The following is a 20,744-nucleotide window of genomic DNA, read 5'->3' on the forward strand; positions in this document are numbered from 1 at the left end:
GGAGTAGCGACCTTGATAAATTCTAATCTAAGGGCATATTGGCTGCCATTTTGGAGACCAAAAGTTAGATCAAAACTTCGGGAATACAGCATTCTTAGGCAAATGCTGAATAGTTGGCTGATAGGGGGTTGGGGAGAGTGATAGGTACATTCCAGTAACAAGAGTACTGAACTTCAAATACTGACATTCAAATGCAAAAATAGTCAAAGACTAGGGCTACTTCAAAATGTTAATACATTTCTTCTTCTGATTATGGCACCAGCATTTGGAGAAAGCATCAGCTTTGCAAAAGTTAACAATTGTAACAGGGTTTTTTTGTGAATATAAGGCATTTAATATAAAGAATGCAGTAGGGCAGAATGAAACCTGTACCTCTTAGCCATATGTGAATGAGAAATTAGTCATATTCAAAGTGATTAGCTGTATAACTTATGTCTATAGAACATGACTATTCTTGTTCTTTTAACAAGAACTCTTAATTTGATTAACTAATATATGTAGGGCCAAAGGAAAATCCCCCATAGTATTCCTTTTGGTTTAAAAGGCTACATGACTACAAGTCTCACTTGTATATATATATATCAGTAATCCTGTAGAAGTGAGATATGGTAGCCAAAGTCTATCTCATTTGAGAAGTGTCATGTTGGGAAAGAGTATTTAAGAATGGTTGCTGGAACTGGGTGTGTCTAGTCTGGTGAAAAGAAGGACTAGAGGTGACATGATATCAGTGTTCCAATATCTCAAGAGCTGCCACAAAGAAGGAGGAGTCAAGCTATTCTCCAAAGCACCTGAGAGCAGGACAAGAAGCAATGGATGGAAGCTAATCAAGGAGAGAAGCAACTTAGAACAAAGGAGAAATTTCCTGACAGTTAGAACACTTAATCAGTGGAACAGCTTGCCTCCAGAGGTTGTGAATGCTCCAACACTGGAAGTTTTTAAGAAGAGATTGGATAACATTTGTCTGAAGTGGTGTAGGGTTTCCTGCCTAAGCAGGGGGTTGGACTAGAAGACCTCCAAGGTCCCTTCCAACTCTGTTATTATTATTATTCTAAGATTGTAAGGGAAAGGGAAATAATTGGTCGGTTTTTTTTAATAGACTCTTGTTTTTGTTTTTTTTAGCACTTCCTTTCTGCGGATGTCCCAGCCAAGCCACATTTGGTCCGAGAGAGAGAGGTCTCCATGTAGTAGAATTGTAACTTCTCTAACACCTGCTTCATCTTCAGACAGTGATTCTGGCTGCGCCCTGGAAGATTATCCAGGTCCAACCACTGAATTTCCTCCATCAGAGCCAGTAAGACACTTTCAGGTCTACATCTCTGTGTGATATATTATTTTTGGCATGAGGTAAAATTTCCCTCAGGTCTAGCTCCTTGATGACTACCGTGTTTCCTCCAAAATACGACATGTCCTGAAGCTAAGGCCATGCCAGATTTTTGCGGTGGGCAAAAATATGAACCCTCCCCCGAAAATAAGCTGTAGTGAAGGGGTGGGTTTAGCCAGAACAGGGGGCAGCCCTTCCCTTCCCCGGTCACCTCAGGGCTTCTTGGCCCCTTAATTGGATCAGCTGGGCCACTCCGTTCACAAAACAGCTGATTCGCGGGTGCCACTCAGGCCTCTGCCTTCAACAAACTCCGGTTGCTTTTGCAGCCAATTGCGGCTGCAAAAGAAGCAGGAGACCAAGCAACACAACTCAAATGCCTCATGCCCTCCTTGCCTAATGGTGACAGTCACAGCTCGCAATTCCAACCACGGAAAAGGAAAAGAAGGCATGGAAATCAATACACCTGGGACATCGGAAGAAGCCATGCGAGGAGATGCTGCTGCTGAAGTGCAGGAAATCCCCCCCCCAACCTGCAGATCGTCCTTTCAAAGAGGAGTTTCACCAGGATGAAGATGATACAAACGCCGCCTTCAGCTACCTCTTCGTCCTGGTGAAACTCCTCTTTGAAAGGATGATCTGCAGGTTTTGGGGGGGGGGGAGTTTTCCTGCACTTTGGCAGCAGTGTCTCCTCGCAGGGCTTCTTCCGATGTCCCAAATGTATGGATTTTAATGCCTACAGGAGGTCGCTTCTCACCTGCATATTCACATTGAAGGCTCGAAATGGGTTTTTTTTGCAAATGGCCTGAAAATGGGGAGGGAGATATTCCTGCCTCTTCCCCTGTTCTGAAGGTCAGCACAGATTGAGAACAGGATAAGAGACGAAACCATTTTCAAGTGGTTTGAAAAACGCCACATTCCAAGCCTTCACATTATCCAGGATTGAAGGCATGTGGGAGGGAAGATTTTGTCTTATCCTGTTTTCAGTCTGTGACCTTCAGAACAGGGGGGAGAGGCAGGAATATCCCCCTCCATATTTTCAAATGGTTTGCAAAAACGTTCCATTTCGAGCCTTCAACATATTCCAGGATTGCAGAATTGGAATGAGGCATTTTTGTAAACAGCTTGAAAATGGGGAGGGAAGATTTTCCTTCCTCTTACCCTGTTCTGAAGCTCAGCACAGACTCAGAACAGGATAAGAGGAAAAATCCCCCCCCCTTTTCCTGGCAATCGTTCTTTTCCTTGGGATCTCAGCGCAGACGCACATCCCTCAAATGCTCTATCCGAAGCCTTCTCTGCGTCTGTGCAGAGCTCCCAAGGAAAGGATGGTGTGTATGTGTGTGTGAGAAAGAGATCCCTAACACCACCACCCCAAGGTAGCCACATCCCTCCACTAACCTGCTTTCCTGCTCCATTCTCCACTGCCATGTGCAGGGAAAGAAAAGTAATTTGTGGGACTACTTCCAACTTCGTGAGTTTTTTTTTTTTTTTGTGAGAACTTGGAAGGTATTTTCTGGTATTTTTTTTACCATAGGCACACAGTCTACTTTTCTTGTCCTGCACATGGAGCGGAGAATGGATCTGGAAAGCAAATTAGTGAAGGGATGTGGCTGCCTTGGAGGGGGAGTGTGTGTGAGTGTGTGTGTTCGTTCCTTCTGCCAGGAAGAGCCCCCCCCCCCCCCCCCCGCCGAGGCCAGAGCAGCACAATGAGCTTTTCCGCAGCCAGCAAGCAGGGCAGGTGAAGGCCAGAATGCAAGGAGAACTTGGGTCATTGAGGCTGCAGGCAAGCAGATGGTGGGACGGAGAAGGTAGAACTGGTGGGCATGCTGCTTCCTGCACCTGAAAAATAATAAGCCCTCCCCCTCTAATAAGCCCAAGGCCATATTTCGTGGGACAAAAAAATATAAGACCATGTCTTATTTTTGGGAAAACACAGTATATGCAGAAGATCATTTTTGTCTTCTTCAAACAATATGGTTTGTCACTGCCTTGTTCTAGGATGTTTCCCCCCCCCCAATTTCGCAGATAAGCTTAAAGTTATTTTATCAAGCTTAGAAAAGATGACCTGTAAACAGAGGATAATGCAGAAAACTCTTTTTCCCCAATTCATTTCCATCCCATTTACTTTTACAGGTATTACAAAGCAGTAGCTCTTTTTCATCAGCTGTGGTACCTGCTGCTATTCACAATCAGCTCCGTATCAAAATTCTCCTCTACCAACTACCTCCACAAGACTGTGATGTAAGCTTCTTAAAGAGTTTGCCGGGTCTTTTTTTACTTGTGCATCACTTGATTGAAAAGTCCTGCTAATACTATTTTCTTCTGTCCCTTGTTTGCACTGAAAAAAGTATTTGGGCTGTCCATTCTTTTCAAATTCTAGTCATACCATCTTTCTAAAAAAAACAGCAATAGGAGACGCATTCTTTCTCTTTCTTTATATGGTAACAAGGAGAAAAGGTAACCAAACAAATGTTTTAAACAGGCCAGAGTCACTTAGGTGAGATGGATGGTATAGAAATTTAATAAATAATAAAAATGCACTAACTTGGTGATTCAAATGCCTGTGGGGGAAGAGAGGGGACGAATGGTGAAATGTACACAGTAACAAAATTTTTATTCTTTATGTTCTTACATGCAATGCAAAATTGCATTGCATATCATGACACGGTTTGTCATTTTGACACCACTGAGATTGGGAAGATATGTTTGTATGGCTCCTATGGTCCCTTGTGCCAGAGTCCCACTAATATATGCATCACCAAACTTACTTGCAACTAATGTTCTCACCAAGGTCTTCTAGGATAGTGGTCCCCAACCTTTTGGGCATCAGGGACCGGTTCTGTGAAGAGAGGGTTTTCTGTGGAACGGACAGGGCATGGTTTCATGTGCTACTTGCATTCTGCAGATGGGGCTTCGCTTATTTGTTTGGCCCGGTTTCTGGCATGCTGTGGACTGGTGTCAGTCCACGGACTGGGGGTTGAGAACCTCTGCTATAGGATACTCCAGTCAGAAAGCTGACTGAGGATTTTATTGCTGTTTCCAAGAACTAAACAACTGAAAGAGATTTCTGGCCCATTGAAGTAAAGATAAATTCAATGTCTTTTTCTGTCTACACAGAATATTATTTTTGGTATGAGGTAAAATTTCCCTTAGATCTAGCTCCTTGATGACTCTATGCAGAAGATCATTTTTGTCTTCAAACAATATGGTTTGTCACTGCCTTATTCTAGGATGTTTATTTATTTACAAATAAACTCTGGGTTCACATCCACTAGGTAGTAACTAGCTTTGATTAAAGCTATTGTTGCAGTGCTGTTCTAATGACGTAGCCAATTCCTAGCACTTTCTTCTCAATTTGGTACCCTCCATATGGGCAGGACTGACTCCAACATTAATGTCAAAATTAGCACTCAAATATTAAAGATATCACTAAATTTGGAGACACTGCCCAGCAGAGGTGGGTTGCTCCCAGTTCAGCCCAGTTTGGCCAAACCGGTAGTGGAATTCAGGCCTGGATCGCAGAACCGGCAGTGACCCAGGCCTGCCAAGCCCCTGAACCGGTTCCCTCGCTGCCACTGGGCTGCCGCCATTTTGGGTTTTAGTGGCTGCATGCGCAGTTCACTGTAAATTGTTCTCTACATAAAGAACAATTTACACTGAACAGCATGCACAGATTGTGAACCGGTAGTAAAACTAGCAGCAACCCACCCCTGCTGCTTTTAAAAAATTTCCTTCCAAGTAATGTGTATTGGACAAAAATAGGATTTAGAGAAAAGCCAAACTGTAATCCTTTATCTATTCACTTAGGAATTCGTCACATTTGACATAGTAGGATCTCTTCTGAGTAGATGCACATAAAATTCCAGAATCATGTTAGAGAAAAAGAGCTAAGAGTCTACAGAAATTAACTGCCAACTAAAATATAGCATTGGAGTTTATTCTTAACATACGTATACATGATACGGTCTTGACTAATAAGATAACTACATGCAGCAAGATCTTCATGTAAATATTTACAAGCCAATTTTTTTTAACCAAGCTGACCAAAGACATCGAATAAAGTGCAAATGTGAAAATAATATTATGTTATTATAATAAGATTCTCAATCATCTATATCATGGTTGTTCCAAATGTGCTTTTCAAAAGGCAGCTGGACTTTCGTGGGTTTCCCCCCCCTTCAAAACGTTTCACTTCTCATCTAAGAAGCTAAATGAGAAGCAAAAGGTTTTCAAGGAAAAAAAACACAGGAAAGTCTGAAAATAATCTTTTACAATAAAACTTCAAAAATATTTGCTAGTTGCTCAACATTTGTCTGTTTTGTTCCTGCATCTCAAATATACATTTTTATCTAGATGCTTCTTTTGAATCTTGGCATCACTTTTGCTTTTTTTTTAAATTTAAGGAGAGATATTGTCCCTTCATTGGTGAAGAGGAAAGAAAGCAACTCCGTACCTTTGCTGCATGGCGGCGGCAGGAATCGCTGGGACAGGGAGTTTTACGTCATCTGCCTCTTACAGCTCAAGAGTACTTATGCAGAAATGTGAGCTATTCTTACCATGATATTGGACATGTTATGAAGTTGTCTGGGCTGATCTCTTATCTCTGTTGCCCCTATTTAGTATGATCTTTGCAGTTATACGAACTTTGGATATGGTAACAGGTGCAGGTGGAAGTTGTAGGTGTCATGCCTGCAAGCCATCTTTTTGGTCTTCAGGCCTGCCACACTTTCTACTGTGGGAAACTGGGAGATTATGTGGAGTTGGGTGATATGTAGCCATAACAACATTCTTCTAAGAAAGTCAAGGTCATCCTTTGTCTCTGCCCCTGGGTGGAACTGGATCGGTGGACTCTGTCTTCATGGCAGTGGAAGATTGGACCATGTGATGAAATTGTGGGTGTTGGGGCAGGAATTTGAACTTTCAACTGGGTGGGAAAACCTGGAAGCCTTCAGATTCGGTTTTCCCAGATGTGCCAACCTGACATCTCTAATAAAGTGGAACTTTGAGGAAAGTCAAGCCTCAGAGTTTTATTTCATTGGGGGTATTTTTTGGAACCCTGACAGTAGGTCCTTATGTCGAAGAAGGTATATTTGAAAAAGATTAGGCAGTGTTTACTGAAATCTTAGAAATGCAACAAATGACTATATAATATTTGTACTGGTTGGAGGACTACAAAGTGGTTGCCGCCTCTGTTATGAAATACAATATATATTAGACAAAGCAGCAAACACTATAGAACTATACGCAGAAAAAACACCTAGGCAAACAAGTGCAATTTCCTAACATTGCATTATGCATGTTCCTTTCACTCACAATTTAAATTGCCTGAGTAAAATAATTTGATTTTAATTGTTGAATTAAAGGATGCATAGCAGTCTTAATAGTTTACAGAAGGAAGAAAGTTATAATTAAGGCTCTTAGATAAGGAAATTCTTTCTGCTTGATTTTTAGTGCGATAAGAATATAATCAGAGGAGACCAAGGTGTATTTGCCTCTAAGCTGGGTGAACAGTGCTGGTGGCATCCTACCTGCTTTGTCTGCCACGTTTGCCAGCAACCACTCATAGATCTCATTTACTTCCATCGCGATAATAAGATTTTTTGTGGCCGGCACCATGCAGAATTTTTCCGCCCTCGCTGTGCTTCATGTGATCAGGTAGGTATGTTTGTGCTCTTGTAACTAAATCAACTGATATATCTAGCCTGGCCATTTCCAAATCCAGATTGATAGACTGGAGCTAGAATCCTATTACCCATTCAAGATATAATGGGATTTTTAGTTTTTCCCCCCATCATAACTCAAGAGATTTTATTTTGGAGGAGATTTAACCATGTATCTCTCTTATCCCCTGTAGAAATTCCTACATTTACTTCCCTTCAATTTTTTGTAATTGGCAATAGGGAAGATAATTAGGTACATTGTATAGGACCGTGATGGCAAACCTATGGCCACGCAGGCCAGGAAGATGATGTCCCAGTTTCTGGCGTGCGCATGTGCGCCGGCCAGCTGGTCTTTGTGTGTGCATGTGCACCAGAAACCGGAAGACCAGATGGCCGGTGTCATTGCGCACACCAGAAACCAAAAGATCATTTTCTCGGCATATGCATGCTCCTATTTCGGCACTCGGCACCAAAAAGGTTCACCAACACTATTATAGGAAGATAGAACACTTAAAATATGCAGATACCAATATGTTACTAGTGGAATTTCAGAATTCTTGACTGTGCTCGGTAGTGATAATTGTCATAGAAACATCAAAATAAAACAGGCAAAAGTAAACAAAGTATACATTTTTACCATGGTTTCAAGCCTGATAACTTCGGAGAAATTTAAAGAACAGATTATGACCTATTTGATATATATCAAGGGAACATTATCAGTTGGATAAATATGGTGTATTTTTAAGCAGAAAGCTTGATTTATAACAGTGATGGCGAACCTTTTGTGGTTTGCGTGCCAAAAGCAGGGGGAGCACAGCGGGGGTCTTGTGCGGGCGTGCCATACCCATAATGCTATGTGCACGACCGCAGCGCACATGCGCTCACGACCAGTGCTCCCCCCCCATTTGTGGTGTGCTTTTTTTGCCCTCCCCAGGCTATAGAGGCTTTATAGGAGCCTGGGGAGGGTGAGAACAGCCCCCCCGCCGAGGCCCTCTGGAGACTTCAGGAGCTCCCTGAAGCCTCCAGAGTGCGAAAAACCGGCCCTATGGGCAAACCAGAAGTTCAGGAATGGAGTTCCAGTTTGCTCATAGGGCGGTTAGCCCTCCGGAGCTTTCAGGGGCCTTCAGGAAGCTTCTCTGAAGGCTCCGGAGAGCAAAAAACAACCCTATGAGCAACCAGGAAGTGACTTCTGGTTTTTTTGCCCTCCGGAGCCTTCAGGGAAGCCTCCTAAAGGCTCCGGAGGGCTAAAACCGGCCCTACAAGCAAACTGGAAATATTTTCCCCAATTTTCTGGTTTGCCAGTAGGGCCAATTTTTCGCACTATGGAGGGGTGGGGGAGGCTGTTTTCACTATCCTCAGGCTCCTATAAAGCCTCTGAAGCCTACGGAGGGCAAAAAATGGTCTCAAAAGAAGGCTGAAGTCAGCTGGCCAGCGCGGTCATGTGCGCTCGCCAGCTGACAGGGCAACATTTCGCTGCCTGGACAAATGGGTCCGCGTGGCACACGTGCCATAAGTTCGCCATCACAGATTTATAGGATAGGGTCACTGCAAAGGGTTGAGTAAATAATAGTCGTGTAGCCTGTGCTTTTAGTTTAGGAAGAAAATTGATCTTGGTACACTGTGTACTTCATCTTAATATTTAGTTCATAGCAATGTGAGTTTTCATCTCTTATGTCTCTTCAGCTGATCTTCACTTCCGAGTGCGTGGAGGCAGAAGGCATGCGCTGGCATGAAGAACACTTTTGCTGTCTCGAGTGTGACTTGCCCTTGCACATTCAGCAATATGTGATGAAGGGTGGACAACCCTGCTGTTGTGCTTGCTTTGAGAGTCTTTATGCAGATATCTGTCAAGCCTGTGGTGAGATTGTTGGTAGGTCCAGAATCCTTCTGTAGACTTGTGAAGGAAAGTATGAATCTGCCTCAGATCATCACTCCATCTAGATCAGTGCTGCCTATTAAAGGGTGAATCTGGCATGTTCTTGCAAGCAAAGCATGTGCACAGAGCTTATGGCCCTTCCCGTTTTTTAAAAGTATCAACTTGCCTAAAGATTGCCTGAATGTTAATCAAAGGTTACTTGGAACTACGTGATTATAAAGACACACATGGGCACTGGAGAAGATAATGGGAGGGGGAAGTGACATGATCAAGATGCAACATGACACAAAACTTGCTATTTACATATTTGCACAAGCTACCATATGCAAGTACATAAGAATATAATTCGTCTTAATGCCATCACTGGCATTTGTGCCCATGACTCAAAGTTTTGTCTGGTAGATATTTTAATTATTATGTATTTGGTGTTCATAATGTTATGAGAAAAATGCTCACTTAAAAGGAGAACCAAAGCATTTGAAAATGGAAGCAACGAAGCATACTTTATTGGAAATTACTTGTAATGATCACTGGGCTCCCTATCAACAAACGGAGGAGAGATTCTGCAGTAACCCTACTCTCCAGATTATATTAGTATTGAGATGAGATAAATACATTGATGCAATTATACAGCATCTTTTCCTGTGGAATGTTTTGATAAGCTTTTAGATTCACCTTACTATTATTTTTGACACTTCTAATATTCTCCATGATATTATCAATGTGTACCATAAACATCAGTGTTTAAATGATGATCTCTTGTGATTTACCTCTCAGTGTCTGTTACATTACTGTCTCCATTTTAAGGCCATACCACTAGGTGTTAGGTTCTAAATTCAAATTATTGCTACCAAACTACACAAAAAGCTAAACCTTTACAAAAGAAATTGACAGCAAGCTTTAATATGCCCTTTATCACCACGACAGGTACATTTTATGTCTAATTTAATAATTAGGCTAACTTCTCCTTACAATTCTTATTGTTGCAAATATTAAAATCTGTTACACTTTACTATGACTAGATCTTCCATTCTGCTATTTGCAGCTGAAGGTGTTACCTTCATTAACAGACTGCTAGGATTAGGTCATATTCTAGGCAAAAGCAATAACAGTAGTAGTAATCTAAACAGAATTACATGTACATTGTAAGTATCTTAGATAATGCGATAGTTGCAATGCTAAATATGTATTTTGCATTACTTTGTTGGATGAAATGAAAATCTCAGTACAAACTAATATCACTGAGGAGCTTTCAGATACTGTGATAGGTGTCAAGCATATCGTAATTTTAGATTCATTTTACCTTGGAATAATATGGTTAATTGCTTATGATGACTGCCTAAATTATAGTTTATTAGCTAGCTTTTTCTGGGTTTGACAAATGCTGGGGTTCATTCAATGGATTTTGTGGCTGTTAGCCATTGGTTTGTGGCTGGAATCCTATATTTGCTGTCTAGGAATAAGTTCCATTGAAATTTTCAGGGAGTGGTTGTTACTGAGTGAGATAGTATTACAGTAGGAATTTAATCTGTTTTCAAAGCCACCTGATAATACAAAATACTGGAAGTTGTGGTTCAACAACAGCTGGAAGGCCAGAGGTTTCTCTCCCAAGATATGAACCAAGAAAAGTAAAAAGCAAAACACTAATATAGAATCAATATCACCAATGCTGGAAGGAACACGGTGGCTTAGTGGCTAAGACACTGGGCTTGTTGATCATAAAGGTCGGAGGTTTGACTCCCTAATGTTGTGAGCTCCCGTTACTTATCCCAGCTTCTGCCAAACTAGCAGTTCAAAAGCATGTAAAAAATGCAAGTAGAAAAATAGGGATCACATTTTTGGGAAGGTAACGGTGTTCCATGCGCCTTCAGCGTTTAGTCATTTGGCCACATGACCATGGAGACATCTTTGGAAAGCGCTGGTTCTTCAGCTTTGAAATGGAGATGAGCACCGCCCCCTAGATTCGGGAACGACTAGCACATATGTGTGACGGGAACCTTTACCTTTTTATCACTAGTGCTGCTATATAGCTTTGTGAAGTTTGTGAACAAGGTTCACAATACTAAAACTTAATTTAGCGTGCAATGCCGCTTCATATTTATAAAAAAAATTCTAATTTAATATATACTATTTTGTTGTCTTGTTTACACATTTTGAAACTTGAATTTTTATTCTATCTTTTAAAAGTCTGCAACTTAACAGACAGAATTGTTCTTAACCAAGTTAGGACATAGTTTTCCAGCAACAGTGCAGGAGGTAAAATGCTTGTTGATTACTTTCTTCTCACAGGTGTCAACAGTAAACAGATTGTACTACAAGGTCAACACTGGCACAGCAAAGACTCGTGTTTCTGTTGCAGCTTTTGCCGTAAAGCACTGCTGAGTCAGCCCATCACCATTCACAATGGTCTTCTCTTCTGCTCTGAGGCCTGTAGTTTGGAAAAGGAATCAGCTTTGTCTTCCAGTGGCTCGGATTCCTCTGACTCTGCTTTCATCTCTGCTCCATCCCCAGACTTCACCCCAATTTCAAGAGCTAGAAACAGCAGCCTTGACTGCTCTTCCAAAACTGGGAGAACTCAAAGAGATGGCCGTGAGGAAAGGGCAGGTGCAGCTGGTAAGGGTCTTGTATATCATCCTCTAGAATTTGGGGGGAACACATCAGTGGTGGGTTCTGGCTGGTATGGGCGTACCGGTGGCAGCTGGGAGCAGTGGCCACCATACCGGAATGGTGTTTTGGTGCCCCCCCCCCGTTCCTTACTTGCTTTTAAGCTAACCAAGCCACTTGTGCATGCACGCACAGCATACGGCACCTGTGCGACCCCCCGTGGAGCAGCTGGAACATCGCAGGGTGATAAGTGTGCATGCCTGTGCAGCACGCTTGCCTGAGGTGGACACCCAGCCCGTCGCATCATACCGGTTGCGACAGGATCCGGAACCCACCACTGGAACAGATGCTATTGGATCCTGCCCAAATGAAGCTTTTCTCTTATTTGAATCTCTCTTGCAGTTTTGTTTAAGATTCTGCTGGTAATATATCCTCAATATACTTCCACTGAGCTTCCAACTAACCTCATCACTGCACATTTGAAGGCAATCTATGACAGTGTGATGTAGAAAGAAGGCAGCTGACAACTATTATCTGTCTCTTCTCATTACTCAGAGATTGCAGATGAACATGTGCTATATGAAGCAGGAAAAAACAAGGAGGTTCCAGAGCTTCAGAAATAGCCAACTAATCATTGGCTTGATGGTAGCTTCCAATAGATAACAATGGCAATAGTAGTAAAAATGGTACATTTGGATGAAAATGACATATAATAGGGAAATTCTTGAAATTAATGGAAGCTAACACTGGGTGTAATTGGTTACATACTGGTATCTTAGATGTAAAAACAGATTTTAATGAATTCAGAACAGCAATAAATAACAGGAGAAACTGGGAAAGATAAGTAAGAATTTATTGAACACATGTTTTTAAAAGCATAATTGCAAAGAATTCCAATGAGGGGAAAAATGTAGATAGCATAAAAAACCAGTATAATTTCCCCAAAAGCTTAAGGAAGATCTGAAAAGTTAAAAAGGAGGCTCATTAGGAGAGAAGGAAGAGGCTTGCAAACATGGAAGACTAAATGTAGACATGTAGATGATAAAACCATAATTAAAGATGCTAAGAACAATCAATCAGTTATGTTTAAAAGAAGTAGTGTTCCAGTTGTTCCATGCAAACATGGCTAGAGAAAAGCAGTTATCTCTTATCTTCAAAAACTGAAGAAAGGAGAATCCAGGGAACTACAGACCAGGCAAAATTTTAGGACAGATTATACAGTTACATTAGTAGATTCTAACTGAATGGTAATCAAAATTTAAGACCGGTTTAAACTAGAGAGAAGAAGAAAGGGTGAGTTTTCCTTTGACTGTGTTTCAAACACAGGCTTTAAATTGGATTCCTTCAATGAGCAGGAGTCTGTAACTTAAATGACTCCAATTCATTGAATCTGTGAAATGGCTTCAAATAATTACTGGAACCTTTAGCTGAGTTATAAAATGGAAAGCCATAATGTTTGATTTTGATTCTGTGTGGTACCTGAGCTTAGATGCTGTAGTTTCTAAGGCATGATTTGTGTCTTAGCAAATTCTGTGAATCAAGCTTTTATGGTTTATACATCAAACCAGGGTAAAAAAATAAGCTATAATTTAAAGTAATGTGTGAACAAGCCTGTATGGAAATGTCAACCTCTTGCTAACTCATTGATACAAGCAAATGGTTATTGGAATGCTTTCTAGGAATTATTCAGTAATCAGGATCATCCCCACTTCTCATAAATGCTAACCTTTAATTCCTTTTGCAGTGACTGAAAGGCTTCACTCATGTGGTAATTCCTCAGTGTATGCCGAGTTTGACGGCCAAGAGGAATCAGTATCTTTCAGAAATAGAACTATCACCCCACAGCTTCATGTATTTGAGTCATTGACTGTTTCACCTCAAGAGGATGTACGAATCTCCATCTCTCATCCCATGGACACACCTTGGAGCACCACAGTTGTGAGGGGTAATCGCAACTTGAAAACATATTTTCAAGAAACATCTCGGCCACAAGCGGACTTCCACTTCAAAAGCAGGCACTCTGTAGCCTCACAGGCATCTGTATTAATTATGGATTTTCCAGACAGAATATACGAAGGCAGCCCTGGGGGAAAGGAAGTTACTATGGAAGATGATGATTCCAAGTACCTCACTTGCTCATCCTCATCCTCTTCTGACTCTGAGCCAGAAGGTTTCTTCTTTGGGAAGCCAATTCCAAAGCCTGGTTCCAGATATGGAGCTTTTGCCAATATGGAGCAGGAAACACTTGGGAAGGGAATGGGGTGGGCTGCCAGAGCAAGAGCCAATAGTAAACACTGTAGTATATCCTAGCAGACAGGCAATGATCAGCCATCCGAACAGAGTGAAGCAAAGGGGAAGAAACGGTAATGAAGGCAGATCACAATCTGCAATGTGTAGATTAAAATTAGTATCAGAAACCTGGTCAAAGATGCATGCATGAATATTCCATTCTCTTCCTGCTGCAAGGCTAATAATTCCAAGTCCAAAATGCAGATTAAAAAGTCAGCATTTGTTTTATAATTTTGGATGCCAGAGAGAATTATTTCTAATGAGTCAGCACGTTTTTATTAAAATAAAATAAAGATAGCTGCCATCTTGGCTTTAAGAGCTCTAAACCACTTTTACTTGGCTCACTCAAAAAAGTTTAAAATTCTTAAATTTTCTTCATCCCATAAGATAGATGCTGAAGAAAGAAAAATGCTACCTGCTTCTCAGACTATGTATTACTGTATTTAATGTTGATATTGGGTGAAAAGCTACGGTATTCAAGCTTGGCTCTGCCAAGTACCAAGAGCATTTCAGGTTGACAAGATTATTACTCCAAGTTTGCTCTGAAGAAATTAACCACTTTCACCTGTCAAGAAACAGGTTTGATCTTATACTTATTTTCTGTACTTAAGATGTTTTTCTAAAACATTCTGCTTCAGGACTTATTTTCATGTTGACTCAGATTTCCTATCTCAGCATCGCATACAGTCTCATTTGAATGTCTGCAGCTGACTCCCACACACCATCAAGGCTAATTAAACACACACTTGTGGCTGGAACATTAAGTCACTGTAACAAACTGGGGCCTCCTAGAGCAGCACTTCTGATTGGATGTTGCTTACTATATCTTATTACACAGATTTGTATGTTTTGAAAGTTAAAACAATGAAATAAAATACAATTTCTCAAATGAGATTTTTGAGGTTAATATCATACACTGAAATCAGTGGGTTAGGAATTGAAGCAACAGTCTATAGAGATTTTAATGTCTTCAAATCAATGACAGGCTAAGCAAGTTCAAAGAAAAGTGGGTGGGGTGAGTGTTTTGGAGATGTGATTCACTTTTGGTGGAGCATAGAGTTCAACTATAGACAGGAAGGATAGAAAAATAACAGCAGATGTGGCATTGAGGCCTCTTATCAGACCGTAGGAGGAGAAATGTATTAAGGGCAGGGGTGAAATTCAGCAGGTTCTGGAGAACTGATAAAGGAAATTTTGAGTAGTCCAGAGAACCGGCAAATACCTCTGGAGTGGGGTGGGAATGGAGATTTTGCAATACCCTCCCCCCCCCCTGGAGTGAGAAGGGAATGGGGATTTTACAGTATCTTTCCCCTAGAGTGGGGTAGGAATGGAAATTTTGCAGTATCCTTTCCCTGCCATGCCCACCAAGCCACGCCCACAGAACTGGTAAAAAAAATGAATTTCACCATTGATTTAAGGGTAATTGTTTCAACAATGAAGGAAGGCACAATGTTTACATTCATACACATCACATACATATCATGCTACTAAAAGAGGAGCCTTTTGCATAGTTATACTTTGCTTGGGAAAGATTAATATGAGAAGATGATGTTCTTAACTGAAAAAGAAGAGGCAGAAACTAGGAAAATAATCACCTTTCCTTTGGAAGTTTGGGCTCAGGTATAGTCTCTAATGCATTGGAAGCTAGTGCAGCTTCTTGGGGAAAAAAAGCAAGAAGTGTTTTCCTCCGATTCAACTGCTGATAGCCATTTTTAAACTTCTCTTGTGGAATTAAGTCAATTAAATCAAAACCAAATTCTCATTTTAGGATTTGAAAAGTCATGAGTCAAAAAGAAGGAATCTTGTTTTCCTTCAATTTTGCTAGGCTAAAGGAAGACAAAAGGATGGTGATTTTGTAGCATAATGATCAATGTTTTAATTCATTTTAATAAAATGCTTTCTTAAAATGAAGGCTTGATAAATTTGAATACAAAGTTGAGATAGATTCAATCTTTTTATGTCACATTCAGAAAATTAATTTCTGCATAAATACTATACATAGCCTATCTGGTGAATTTTTATAGCTATTTATAAAACTTCTCCCCTTGGACAGGATCTGCAATATAAATGTTAATTGGAGGATGGAAAGCATTAACAGAATTATTATGGTAATGTTTCTGAAAGCTCATATATCAAATCTTGAAGCATCTTCATTGGGTTTTAATAGAAATAGAAAACATTTTTCCAGTTCTTTTGCCAAATTAGAAATTATCCTTTCAATTGTGGACTATCTTTTCCCAACATGTTGACAAATTTATTGATGAGACATAAACACTATGAAATAATATTCCACAGGCCAAAGCTTTCCTCACCTCTCCTGTAGTCATTTGCATAGCCAATTATTTCAACAGTGAGTTAGATGGCAAATCAAGAGTGCAGACAACTATTCCACCAAAAAAGGACCAGAAACTGATTTCTCCTTGAGCTAAATTATGGTCAGTATATGATCAGTTTTTAATACTGCTTCAAACTAGCTGTAAGGCAAGAGATTTTAAGGGAAGGTGAACAATTGTTATGGGTTAGACAGTAGGCAGTGAGATCTGCTCCTACTAGTGCTATTATTGGATACTGCCTGCCCATCAGGGAAGTGCTAAGCTGAACACAGACCAAACTAATGTCAGGCCCAGGTGACAAGCCAGTTAGTCAAGTTTTTTGTTGCAATCAATGGATTTACAGCCATCTCCATCAAAATGCAGACATGATCCAGCTGCACTTGATTGTGCAAGATGGTGTTTGTTGATCTGAAAAACAGACTCTGCTTCTGTGGGAATAACGGTAGGAAGATGATAAGATGGGTTAGACAGCAAGTATTACTTACATTGGATCTTGCTAAGAAGCTGAATACGGATTCAATACTATTCCATTTTTGGGGTTGTCCTATTGTCCCACCTATAATGCATACATTTATTTTTGTCATATTTCCTTGTGCGAAGGGTCCCTTTAGCTGCTCTGTCAAAATCAGGAAAGGGAACTATGGTAGGCCATTCAATTTTCTTCCAAAAATAAGATACAGAAATTTTCTACCTCTAAGCCATGCTGCTAGTCCAACATATCTTGCAAATGCAAGATTGCAGGTCATTTGTACCACATGAAATTTAAAAAGGAGCAACATACTTTATGTATTCTAGTGCAAATAATGAGACATGATCTAAATAATAGCCCTTTTATTTGACCTACATAAAATCTTAAAACCCTGTGATGGACCTTTATTTACTGTCAAAAGTTCCACATAGAGATATTGAAAATATGCTGAGAAAGATCAAGAAAAACTGAGTGTGCCTTCATCTTATTTGAATGCTTAACTGGGTAATCTCAACCAGAAGTTTAAGAAATATATGTCTGAATAGGGACACCACCTTGAAGGCAAACTCAATAAAGGCAGCTCTGAGAGATCAGTTGTCTCAAAATAATTTTATTCTTTCTTTAAAAATACTACTACATAGTTTTGAAAAATGCAAATACTATTTTCATCAGGCTTCTTGAGTATTACTGGACCATCAGAGACCAGCTTGCTTCTGCACAAAGACCAACAATCAAAATACTGCTCAACAGTATTTTTAATAAGCTAAAATAAGAACTTCTTCCCCATTACCAAGAACATGTGATGCTTTCATGTAACTTAAAGTATAAATCTAGTAGATTCTACTCCCATTCCAGTTACCACCTGATCTGAGTTACCTGAGTCATTCAGAATTTATTAGGCATCACACTCATCTTTTTACCCTTTTTGCCTCCCTCCTCCCAATTTTATCTTCCAAAGTCCTTGGATTGATTTTACAATAATATTTTCAAGTCTTCTAGCTGTCACTTCTGCATCCTGTAGCTGTTGCAGGAGAAAGTGGTTTCTCAGCTCTACTGCCAAAAGGAGGCCTTCTCCAAGGCCATTGTTTATCCTGGGCTTGAACAGAAAGCTTCTTCCCATTGTCTTAAAAAAGGCTTCAGGTATATTAGGTAGATTTGCCAATGTGATGTCTTCTCAGCTGGCTTCAGTTAAGCTGTCAATGTAGTTCCTTAGCAGACATTCATAGTAGTCTCCAATCTTTCTCAGGTTAGCTCGTAGTGCTGAGCTCATTGCTTCTATCATGCAGGGTTCCTTTTCCACCAGCATGATGGCTATTACTCCAAAGTTGAGAAGGACCTGCAGGTAGGCCTAAAGTAAAAGACCAAGTTCCATCAGGCCAATGAACAAGCAATGTATTTTTAAGACCACACTACTGAATACCCCGTCTATAATTATTGGGGCTGTGGCAATGATCAGAAGCGCATAAAGTAGGGGGTAGGGGAAACACCCAATAATATATAAAAGTAAATATATATCATTTGTTTTTAAAAGGTTCAAAGTAGAGAATGCACAAAGCATCCATGTTTGCATTTTTTCCTGGAATAAACTGGATGTGATATCCATGTGGATAGTAGCAGCATTATTTCAAATAATTATTTGAATTAATTAATTCAGATGAATCTGCTGAACCACAATGAATAGGTAAAGTTCCCTTTGTGTTGCAGCCCCATCCACATTTGGAACATCACTCAGCTCAACTATGGATGTAACACTGAAAATGTACACTGATTGGGTGGAGAAGATAAATTCTTTGAAACAAAGGTGGTGAACTAGATACTGAAAAACAAAGTTATTCCTTTAAAGCATGTGTGGCAAAGCTCAGCCTTTTGAAAAACCTCTTCTAGCAGCCACAGTTCATGGCAAATTGTGGAAATGTTGATGGTCATTGTTCAGCTACTTCTGGAATGTTAAAGGCAGATGTATGAAGTAAGAAAGATGACCTTGAATGAAACATGCAATATCACTTGCATGTTTTCATCAGGGTTATCGTCTTTTCATACTCACTATAAATAAACCATGAATTCTCAGAATCTAATTTACAAATTAAGATTTAAGTTTATAGCGTGTGCTTATGTTCCCATTCTTCATTATAGTCTCAGCTACAAATGGCTTGAAAATGAATAAACAAATACAAAGAAGCCCAATCCTTAAGCAGGCAGATGAAATGCACAAGCTAAGTCCTCTGTCTTTTTTCTTTCCTTTCTACCATTTCTTTTTGTCATCTTCATCAGCCATGTTTGGGAACCAGTGGGGAAGAAGCTCAGTTACCTGCTCAAGCTCTTCTTTTCTTGCTAGCACTGCTGCAGATCGGTCTTTAGGAGTCCAGGATGGGACTGAAGAATTGGTCTCTTCAGCATTAAGGTGGCAAGGAGAGCTCGTTTTCTTCTTTTTGGTTGATGACTGAATCAATAAATTTCCCAATGAGATATATAGTTAACAAGGCTAACAACAGCCCCCCCCCAATTTAAAGAAACTCCTGCTGCAAAGCAATACGTAAAAGTAGACTGTATAAAATATTCATATTTTGAATACTTAGGAAAAAAGAGGTCTATAATAAGGAAGTATAATAATTTAAGGGGTCCTTAACCTGCAGATCAACAATCAAGTAAGCAATACTCCAATGAAGAAACTGCCAAAGAGCCATCAGTAAACAGTCCAGCCACAAAGAATCCCTAAGACCACCCCCACCCACACAGACAGGCAAGAGACCAGAATATAAACTGACAGCAAACAGCACTCCTTACTAGCACTGATAATGTTACCTAGTTAGGATAAATGAAAACCGGAGAACAAGCAAACTCAGGGAGCACCAAGGACCCTTCATTTCAACTATGAGCCTCAAATATTCTTTTTTCTTGATATAATTTTGCTGCAAAGTAGATCTAACTTTCCAGTACAAGCAGTCCTTGAGTTATGACTGCCCATTAGGGTTGAAAGTCAGGACAAACATTACATGAACTGCCTCAAGTAATGACCAGCCATCTCTGCTCTTTCCAATGCATTTGTTAAATGAACCGACAGTTCTTTTAAGAGCAGGAAGGGTGTGCCTGGGGAGGGAGAGATCCTAGAAGGCCTAGTGCAGGCTGAAACCCACTAGCCGTGGGCTTCCCAAGGCTTCCCCCATCTCAAGATACCCCCATGCTCTTCTACCCATCTCTCAAGTGGCTCTCACACATGCCCATTGAACAGCTGTTTTGCTAGCAAGAAACAATGGGGAAGAAAAATACTGGGCTCTCCTGCCTTTCTTGGTTCTGCCACTGCCCTTCATTCTGCCAAGTTGCCCCTGCCTTTTTGGTGCAAAAAAAGGACCGGTTCCCTAGCCTTTGAGAGCTTGCTGGGGTTTGGAGAAACAAAGCTCAGATCTGAGCTAAGCTTCATTTCTCCAGCCCAGCGCAAGAATTCTGTTCCATGCATGGAGAGGAAATCCTTTCACTGATGGCAGCAGCTTGAAACCTTCCCTGCTGGCTTCCCTACTGATCTTCTGGGGAATTCAATAGAGTGCATTGTTAAATGGAGATCACATGATTGTAGGGCACTTGACAACTGATTGTAAGTGTGAATGGTTGCCAAGCACCCGGATCCCAATCATGTGACTGGGGGAGGGAGCAGCACAATGTTTTATGAGAACTAGAAATGCTTTATTGACTGTAAAGGATCCTTTCTGAGCTGTTTTAACTTCGAATAGTTATTAAATGACCAGTTGTAAGTCAAGGACCTATATTGTGAGAAACTAGATGTAAATTAAAAGGAATTTTTGGATGTTAACTTTGACAATTGTGCAAATAAACTAATTTATGTCAGTTGCATGATGAGACTGATGTACAATACTTAATCTCATCATTCCTGTGATGACATTATAACACGACAACATTCTCCTTTACTCCCCACAGATGTCTATGCATACATATAAATATTCAGAGAATCAAAAACATTTATATAATTAAGATATGGCTTATTTCACATAGCATTTGAAATATGTATTATAAATTACCTTCAAAGCATTTCTTCCGGTCCTTGATGTTGCTCTTTCTTCCTTTTCAATTAACGGTATCTTCGGTTCCACCACTTGTCTGCTCTCTCTTATTTCCTTTTCATTCTACCATCCCAGAAGGAGAAAGGATTGTATCAGGAAGTAAAAGGAAAGTACTAAGATAA

The 20,744-nt window shown here is 40.4% G+C and overlaps 2 protein-coding genes across 6 annotated transcripts in view; one reads left to right on the plus strand and one right to left on the minus strand.

Moving 5' to 3' along the window:
- PRICKLE4 (prickle planar cell polarity protein 4) overlaps nucleotides 1-14,636 on the plus strand; it is a 30,842-nt gene extending 16,206 nt beyond the window's left edge. For all 4 annotated transcript variants that reach the window (XM_032217951.1, XM_032217952.1, XM_032217953.1 and 1 more), the window contains 7 exons: nucleotides 1,120-1,291; nucleotides 3,452-3,559; nucleotides 5,722-5,859; nucleotides 6,770-6,973; nucleotides 8,662-8,848; nucleotides 11,144-11,467; nucleotides 13,203-14,636. In XM_032217951.1, coding sequence (XP_032073842.1) covers nucleotides 1,136-1,291; nucleotides 3,452-3,559; nucleotides 5,722-5,859; nucleotides 6,770-6,973; nucleotides 8,662-8,848; nucleotides 11,144-11,467; nucleotides 13,203-13,768 — 1,683 coding nt within the window. In that variant the 5' untranslated portion in view covers nucleotides 1,120-1,135 and the 3' untranslated portion in view covers nucleotides 13,769-14,636. The remainder of the gene's footprint in view (nucleotides 1-1,119; nucleotides 1,292-3,451; nucleotides 3,560-5,721; nucleotides 5,860-6,769; nucleotides 6,974-8,661; nucleotides 8,849-11,143; nucleotides 11,468-13,202) is intronic.
- Nucleotides 14,637-17,452: 2,816 nt separating this feature from the next.
- LOC116509111 overlaps nucleotides 17,453-20,744 on the minus strand; it is a 44,714-nt gene continuing 41,422 nt past the window's right edge. Inside the window, exons 19-21 of one of the 2 annotated variants that reach the window (XM_032218082.1) lie at nucleotides 20,581-20,685; nucleotides 18,858-18,989; nucleotides 17,453-17,897 (exon numbers count right to left, since the gene is read on the minus strand). In XM_032218082.1, the coding sequence (XP_032073973.1) occupies nucleotides 17,724-17,897; nucleotides 18,858-18,989; nucleotides 20,581-20,685 (411 nt within the window). In that variant the 3' untranslated portion in view covers nucleotides 17,453-17,723. Of the gene's footprint in view, nucleotides 17,898-18,857; nucleotides 18,990-20,580; nucleotides 20,686-20,744 lie in introns of those variants that run through there. The other variant, XM_032218084.1, reaches the window with a different exon arrangement.

The sequence above is a fragment of the Thamnophis elegans genome, chromosome 5, assembly GCF_009769535.1.
Source record: "Thamnophis elegans isolate rThaEle1 chromosome 5, rThaEle1.pri, whole genome shotgun sequence".
NCBI lineage: Eukaryota > Metazoa > Chordata > Lepidosauria > Squamata > Colubridae > Thamnophis > Thamnophis elegans.